The sequence below is a fragment of the Arachis hypogaea genome, chromosome 10 (assembly GCF_003086295.3).
Source record: "Arachis hypogaea cultivar Tifrunner chromosome 10, arahy.Tifrunner.gnm2.J5K5, whole genome shotgun sequence".
NCBI classification, from domain to species: Eukaryota; Viridiplantae; Streptophyta; class Magnoliopsida; order Fabales; family Fabaceae; genus Arachis; species Arachis hypogaea.
This window is the reverse complement of record NC_092045.1, coordinates 107167426-107176056: the sequence shown is the minus strand read 5'-3', so window position 1 is coordinate 107176056 and position 8631 is coordinate 107167426. Positions and strand designations below refer to the sequence as shown.

At 35.2% G+C, this 8631-nt stretch overlaps 1 protein-coding gene and 1 long non-coding RNA gene across 2 annotated transcripts; one reads left to right on the top strand and one right to left on the bottom strand.

The window, feature by feature from the left end:
• Nucleotides 1–1718: 1718 nt before the first annotated feature.
• Nucleotides 1719–6354, bottom strand: LOC140175748 (uncharacterized). Its single transcript, XM_072204296.1, has 5 exons — nt 6246–6354; nt 5491–6155; nt 4875–5345; nt 4610–4769; nt 1719–3745 (listed from the first exon to the last, which is right to left on the bottom strand). Exons 1-5 carry the CDS (start codon nt 6352–6354, stop codon nt 1719–1721), a joined length of 3432 nt encoding a protein of 1143 aa, XP_072060397.1.
• Nucleotides 6355–6819: 465 nt separating this feature from the next.
• LOC112718347 (uncharacterized) lies at nt 6820–7921 on the top strand. The gene is made up of 2 exons (XR_003160774.2): nt 6820–7039; nt 7406–7921. It is a non-coding gene; the product is annotated as an uncharacterized lncRNA (long non-coding RNA).
• The last annotated feature ends 710 nt before the right edge of the window (nt 7922–8631 follow it).

The following is an 8631-nucleotide window of genomic DNA, read 5'->3' as shown; positions in this document are numbered from 1 at the left end:
TAGTTTGGCCCAACTTGTATGACTTGTAAATCCAAATAACTTGTATGTGTAGCACTGCTCATAGAAAAATATATGTATCTCGAAGGTTTTATATCTATAATGTTCATTATAATAAATTAATAATACTAAATAGAAATCTAATCCATTACAAATAGAAAATGTATATATAAAATCTAAACAAAAAAAAATCTTTTTTTAACCCCCTACTTTGTATGGTTATGCAATCTAATATAAACAATATATATAAAGATATGTCAATTGGAGAGGGATGACAGTGCATTAAAATGTCGAATTGCAAATTTATTGTACGAATCACTACTAGAAATTTATGGCTTCTCTTAATCACTTATTGCAGCAGATAAATTTATCTATGCAGAAACTATAGTATTAGGATTATTTATTGCAGTATTATTCTCTCTTCTGTGATTTGGAAGTTGTAGAAGTAGTTGGGAGATATGTTAAGATAGAATATTGAAAGGTTCCTTTTTTTGTCTCCTTCTGTTTTATGACCTTCTTTTCCGCTTAAATATTAATGGAAAATAAAATTAACTTTGTCTATGACCTACTTGGCTGAGGAGCAAATACTCCGGGATGATATCAGGTTTGGTGGAAAAGCCCAAACAGCTTTTCATGAAAGATATCAGGTTAGTGCACTGATTGTTTCTATGGATTTGTCAAATAAAAATTGGTTACTGACCTGGTTATTTTGGTGGCAGGATGCTTCCCAAGTATAATGTCACTACCACGTTAAGGCTGGTTTCAAATTAATAAGGAACATGATTTATTTCCTTTTTTCTTTTCGAAGGTGTTTTTGTTTTTGGTATACATACTGCAAATGAATTTGATTTTTACTTTTTGGGTCTGTTAGGTTTATACTTTTATTTTCTGTTTGGTATAAGAGGTATGCATTTCATACAAAGATTACAAATGCTGATTAGTTTTGTTGGCTTATATGATTTGGCAAGTCTCAGGACAAACCTAAATGCAATTTTGTTTACTTCAAATATTAAAACTAAATGACTCTAGTACCTTTTATTCCTTAGATGCATAATACACTCTTTGAAAAAATATTAGTATTACTATAATCATGCATATTGAATTAACATTCTTTGGTTTCTATATATATCATGCAAGGGAGAAAATCATAAACAAGATAAACAAGACCATAGAGGTACACAGAAAAAATGATGCTCCAACTGTAGGGAGTGGTGTGCTTGGAAGGCTGCTAGAGGAAGAAAGTCTACCAGATGATGCTGTAGTAGATTTCATCATCAATCTTCTCTTTGCCGGGAGTGAAACCACGACGAAAACAATGCTTTTTGCTGTTTATTTCCTTACTCAGTGTCCTCAAGCCATGAAGCAGCTTCTGGTACATATATGATATATAGAACATGAAAGTTTCTGCATATCTTAGTATTCAAGAAATGGAAGTGTAAAATGATAGCAAGCTTAAAATTCAAGTGAATTACAAAAATAATTATAAGAAAAGAAGAAGGTTGGTGATGTACTCTCAGGTCATTGAAATTTAAAGTAATGGAAGAAGAATTGAAAAGAAGTGAAAAGAGAGAATAATTGATTAAAAGAACCACCACAGAGTACTGAGTACCAATTACAATATATATAGCAAAAGGAAAAATAAATTACTAACTAATAGTGCTATAATTATGTCTAACAAAGTAACCAACTTGACAGCTATACAAAAAACAAACTCTATTATGTTACATCCCCCCGCAAGCTGGTATTATATGGTTTGTGCAAATCAAGTAATCCCAGCTTGGAAAGCAAATGAGAGAATGGTCCTGGAGGAAGGGATTTAGTGAATAGATCAGCCGGTTGTTCACTGGAGACAACATGCCTAAGATTAGAAACCCTTCTTTGAACTTGTTTCGAGCCACATGACAATCAACCTCAACATGCTTGGTTCTTTCATGAAAGACAGGATTTGAAGCAATATAGATAGCAGATTTATTATCACAGAAGATATCAACCGGAAGAGGAGGAAGAATGTTGAATTCCTTTAGTAGTTTGAGTAACCAAACGAGTTCACAAGTGCCATTAGCAAGGGCGCGATATTCTGCTTCTGAGGATGACCTTGAAACTGTAGCCTGCTTCTTACTCTTCCAAGAAATAAGAGTTTGGTCAAGGAAGAAACAATAACCACTGATGGATTTTCGGGTGTCTTTACAAGCCCCCCAATCAGAATCAGTGTAACCAGATAGTGTGAAAGAATTGTTGACAGAGAAAAATAAGCCAGTTGCTGGTGATTGTTTTAGATACCGGATGATCCTATAGGCAGCCTTCAAGTGGGCATCAGTTGGTGAATCCATGAAATGAGATAGGCATCCAACAGAGTAGCTGAGATCTGGTCTTGTGTTAGTAAGGTATAGAAGTCTGCCCACCAATCTACGATAGATGGTTGCATCAGGAAGAGGGGAGCCTGAAGCCTTAGACAGAGAAGCAGTGTACTCCATAGGAGTAGATGCTGGTTTTGCACCAAGCAAACCGCAGTCTGTGATCAAATCCAATGCATACTTTCTTTGATACAGTGCAATACCAGCATTGCTTCGTGATACCTCCATCCCAATAAAGAACTTAAGAAGGCCAAGGTCTTTAATTTTGAACTTATCATCCAAAAACATTTTGACAGCTTGAATTTCACTCAAATCATCTCCAGCTAACACAAGATCATCAACATAAACAAGAATAGCTGTGAAAGTTGTACCTGTGGATTTGGTAAAAAGCGAGTGATCATTTTCAGATGGAGTAAACCCCAGATCAGCAAGTGCAGCAGACAACTTGATGTTCCATTGGCGACTAGCTTGTTTCAAACCGTACAAAAATTTTGTCAACTTGCAGACTAAGTTTGGATCGGAACACTGCAACCCCTTTGGAAGTTTCATATAAACGTCCTCATGTAGGTCTCCATGGAGAAAAGCTGTATTCACATCAAGTTGATGAAGATGCCAATTCGTTGCTGCTGCAACGGTAAGAAGAACACGCACAGTGCTCATTTTCACAACGGGACTAAAGGTGTCAATGTAATCGACTCCAGGAATTTGAGTGAAACCTTGGGCAACAAGACGTGCCTTATGCCTCTCGATAGTGCCATCTGGGTTGAATTTTGTGCGAAAAATCCACTTACAACCAACTGCATTCTTTCCAGGAGGAAGAGAAGTGATGATCCAGGTTTTGTTTTGCTCAAGAGCAGTGAGTTCTGCCTCAATAGCCTTCCTCCAACAATCATGCATAACAGCCTCAGAATAGTGTTTGGGGTCCGAGTTATTTATGAGAGCAAAAGTGAAGGCCTGGTGCTTGGGAGTGAACAATGAATATGACAAATGGTGAGAAAGGGGATACTTACATGTTGAAGGTAATTGGGCCACATGGATTGGATCTCTATGTGATGAAATATGGAAACAATGAAAATCTTTAAGATAAGAGGGTGTTTTTCTTTCTCGTTCAGACCTTCTCAAAACTGGTGCAGCAGATTGTGACTCAATATAAATGGATGAATGTTCCAATGGTGCCAATGCAGATGCTGATTCGAAGGTGGCGGGTGATGCAGAATCTGTTATATCATGAAGAGATGCCATAGGTGATGTAGAAGTGGCAGATAAATCAGGTGTAGTGTGTATGGTGTGAGGTGCAATTATGCCATGAGTATGCTCATATGAAGAAGTATGTGCAGAGTTATTATAAAAGAATGCAAAAGGGTCAAAATTGGATGATTCAATTGAAGGCTGATCTATAGAAAAATCAGTGCTTGGTATTTGTTTGAATGGAAAATAGTGTTCATAAAATTCAGTGTTTCTTGATATAAAAATTTCTTTGGATTTTAAATCAAACAAAATGGACCCTTTTGTTCCTGATTGATAACCAAGAAAAATACATTTTCTAGCTCTAGGATCTAATTTTCTTCTATTAGTACTCAAAGTGGTAGCAAAAATAAGACAACCAAACACCTTGAGATAAGTCAAATCTGGTTTATTCTTGAAAAGTGCCTCATAAGGCGTTTGATGATTCAAGAAGATGCTTGGTAGTCTATTTATTAAATGTACTGAATGTTGCATAGCATAGTGCCAAAAACATTTTGGCACATTGGAATGAAACAAAAGTGCTCTTGCAATATTCAGTATATGTTGATGCTTCCTCTCAACAATTCCATTTTGTTGAGGAGTTTCAACACAAGATGTTTGATGTAATATTCCTTTTGAGTTATAGAAGGAGTTCATTTTAAATTCCATCCCATTATCTGTTCTAATTTGTTTCACAACTTTATGAAATTGAGTTTGCACCATTTGAACAAAATTTTTTACTAACACTCTAGTTTCGGATTTTAGTTTCATGCAATAAATCCAAGTAAACCTCGTTTTATCTTCTACAATTGTAAGAAAATATTTATGGCCAGCAGTAGATAAAAGTGAGAGTGGTCCCCAAATATCTATATGTAACAAATCAAAAATATATTCTGATTGTGTATTACTAATGGGAAAAGACAATTTCTTTTGTCTAGCCAAGTGGCAAGAATCACAAACATGAGATGATGAAATGCATTCAATAAATGGAAATGTATTTTTCATGATTGACATTCTTTTGGATGGTAAATGACCTAGTCTAGCATGCCATAGAGTTCCTAAATCTTGCTGCACTGTGACATTTACAGAATGTGTGTTAACTTCTGGTGTAGTTAGTTTCCAAGGTTGAGCATCCATCACATAAAGATCACCAATGACTTTAGCTTGCCCAATCATCTTCAATGATGGGAGTACCTGTATCTCACAAAAAGAATCAGTAAATTTTAATTCACAATGTAATGACTTTGTGAGTTTAGACACTGAAATCAAATTATATTTAAAGTGAGATATGAATAAAACATTGGTAAGAATCAAATGTTTAGAGAGTTGCACAGTGCCACAAATGTTTGTTGTAATGGTAGAACCATCAGGTAGATTTACCAAAACTGGTCTCATATAATGAAAAGTTTTGAAAGACTCTTGAATATAGGATGCATGATCAGTAGCTCCACTGTCAAGTATCCAAGAAGTTTTAGTAAAATTTGATGATACACTCAAGCAATGCCTACCTTTTGGTTGAGTAAGGGTGGCCGAAGAAGTAATGTGGTTTACACTATTTGAAGTTGGCATGCGTGGTTGTTGAAGGAGTACTAGTAAGGTTTCCTTCTGATCTGGAGTCAACACAAGTACTGTATCATCGCTCTTTTTATCCTGGTTAGAATCAGCAATCTCAGCACTAGAATTCTCATCTATCTCGTCAGTGCTAAGTTGATTGGCTACTCGCTGCTTTTGGTGAGTAGGAAAGCCATTTTTCTTATAGCATGTCTCTTGCTAAATGACCAATTTGATTACAGTAGCTACAAAACTTTGAAGTGTAGCCTCGACTATAAGATTTTTGATTTCCTCCTCTGCCTGAATTTCGTCCACGGCCTCTGCCTCTTCCAGAAAATGAACCGCCTCCAGTTGAGTTTTGCACCTCTAAAGAGTTAGTCACTATGTTGCTATTTGACGGGTCACAATTCAATTCTTGCTCTTGTTGGGTTAACATAGATAGTACTGTGTTGATTTCAGGTAACGGCTTCATTAGCATGATTTGTGATTTAACATTTGAATATTGCTCATTCAATCCTTTTAAGAATTTGACAACATATTCCTCAGAAGCATAGTCTCGAACAATTCGTAATCCACATGAACATCCATTAACACAAGCAACACAACTAGGAATAGCACGTAAATTTTCTAATTCTTCCCAAATAGCTTTCAACATAGCAAAGTAAGAGGTAACAGTAAGATCACCTTGTTTGAGTGCATAAAATTCTTCTTTTAACGCACCAACTCGAAAGACATCTCCCTGTGAGTAACGACGTTTTAAATCATTCCACAAGTCTGGAGCTGAGCTAATCCACATCACGCTCTTAGCGATTTCAGGGCTGAGAGAGAGGTTGATCCAGGAGAGGAGAAAATTGTTACACCTATCCCATGCTTCAAAATTAGGATCACCTTCACCTGGTTTTAGAATGGATCCATCGAGGAATTTCACCTTGTTCTTCGATCTGAGTGCTCTCCACATATCGTGCGACCACTGATAATAATTTTGAGGTGTCAACTTAAGCGGAATTAGAGCCAAACCAGGACTTTCTCCTGGATGAAGAAAATAAGGGCTAATCGGATCAGAAATTGCAGAAGAGGAACTAGATCTGCCAAGATGTGCCTAAAACTGAGAGAATTGACGCATGAAAGCGGTGAAATTCTCAAAATCTGCAGCGGAATTTGATGAAGGGCTTGCATTCGGATTAGCTAAATTATCTGCCATAGTTGGATCTTCTCGCTCTGATACCATGTAAAATGATACCAAGCTTAAAATTCAAGTGAATTACAAAAATAATTATAAGAAAAGAAGAAGGTTGGTGATGTACTCTCAGGTCATTGAAATTTAAAGTAATGGAAGAAGAATTGAAAAGAAGTGAAAAGAGAGAATAATTGATTAAAAGAACCACCACAGAGTACTGAGTACCAATTACAATATATATAGCAAAAGGGAAAATAAATTACTAACTAATAGTGCTATAATTATGTCTAACAAACTAACCAACTTGACAGCTATACAAAAAACAAACTCTATTATGTTACAGGAAGTAAAACTCTGTTGTTAACACAAAAAAACTTTATATTTTATATTATTTTGCTTAGATCTCGGTTTTTAGTATTTTAAGTGATGCGATTGTTAAAAAGTTGTCATTAGGGAGAAAATTATGGTTAGTTCCGTTTGTTATATATTATAGTCTCACTCACCCTAGGACCAAAAAAGTTGGTGGAGTTGAAATCATGTTATATTGTTAGGTTCGATAATTCCATAATTGCTAAAATAGAAGTGATCAACATCCACAGGTTACAGGCAGGAGAGACAGAGCCAAGCCTCTGCCATTCAAGATGGATTCTAGCGGCCCATGGGGCTTTACCGGAGCTAATGAAGGGAACCCAAGAATCAGTTCCAAGTTTGTTGCACCATGTTATTATATGAACAAGTAAGTTCATGACTTTTTACTTTGGATGTTGACATAATTTCCTTCTTCACATTCATCATAGATGTCAGCATTATCCATGAAAGGATATTGTCTGTGCTTGTGTTTACGGTTGAAAACACCAAAATAGCTTACAGTGTGGTGGCTGGGTTGAGGTCCAGCAGCCCTGTCGATCAACTTTTACGATCCACTTTCATTTATGTTATTCATTTGTGCACCTTTTATGCCTTTGGATGTATAACACACTTCTTTTCCCATCTTCCCCATTATTATTATTATCATCATCATCATCATCATCATCATCATCATCATCTATACCTGCCTTAACATAAATCTAATTAACTTCTTAAAACAATTTTCTTTATATAGGTTGGAGGAAAAATTTCCATTTCAGAGTCAGAAAACCAAGTTCTTCGCCAGCAAGCATTGGCTGTATCACTGACCGGAAAAGCTTTGTGCCTAGAAGAAGAGCAACCCTAAGTGCCTTATAAGAAAATCTTGCTCATACCTGTTTTTCAATAATTAAGTTACCATAAGATAACAGCAACAGAAAATAATAGTGCCAAAGATTGTAAATAAACAAATCGAAATAAATCCTTGTAGCAGCAAAAGAAAAATATATCCTAATATTTCAATCATAGTTTGGTTAGTAGAACATCAGTATGTGGATAGTTACATGGTTCATTTCAACACATTCTTCGCTACTTTTTATGAACAAATTACAAGTATTCTTTTATAGAGTATTCAGTATACATAGGCAGGTAAATAAGAGAACCAATACAACTATGATTACTCTGTCTAGTTAATGTATGAATTACAAAAATTAAGGTACCCTTCAAAAATTAAGAAGCCTAATTCTTGAATAACATGCTTGTTAAATGATAACATGATGATAGTTGTTGGCATTGCCCTTTTGGTTTAGTGAATCCACATATCCCCCTTTCCTCCCTCCTACATTTCTGTATAAAAGGTTAACCTTTGTCACTACATGGCGGAATATTATATCTACTGCAGGTCTTCACCTACTCCATTCAATATAATTTTTCTTGATCCTGAAATTTCAGCCAAGTGTAGAAATTAGGATCTTTACGTTGGGAGCCTTTTATTCTTTCTCTAAAAATACATTTTTTTTGGTTTGGAAAAATGGAAGGGGACCAATTTATATTTTTTGATATTCCCACAGATATTTAACCATTTTTGTCATAAACAGAGATCTTTATCTAAAATAAATTATGCTCTAGATTCATGTGGTCCATACCCACAGATATGGGTAAGATAATAACGAAACTAGTCAAAATATTAGTTGCTGTTTGTTGTTGTAGTGTTGTGTTGCGTATGAAATCATTTTTGTTTAAACTTTGAAAATAATTTATAAAGATTGGGGATAATATAATATTCTAGCACACACTTTCTCTCTCTCTCTCATTACACAGTAGTTAATTGTTAGATGACTAATTTGTGTGTTCGCTCAGAAATTTTTGGTTCAATTTCTTCAACTTTTTACTTAGAGTTGAAGTTAGTGTAATTCTTGTATTATAAACTTCATTAATTTCTAAGGTATTGTATGATAAATGAGATATTACTTATATTGTGTT

Bases quoted from the DNA above. Each gene is read 5' to 3' on its own strand.
- LOC140175748 (XM_072204296.1), bottom strand. From the start codon at position 6,354: ATGGTATCAGAGCGAGAAGATCCAACTATGGCAGATAATTTAGCTAAT. The intron at 6,156-6,245 runs GTCAATTCTCTC...TTCTTCATCCAG, and splicing joins GAATTTCACCGCTTTCATGC to GAGAAAGTCCTGGTTTGGCT. The intron at 4,770-4,874 runs GTTTTATTCATA...TGTGAGATACAG, and splicing joins AACATTTGATTCTTACCAAT to GTACTCCCATCATTGAAGAT.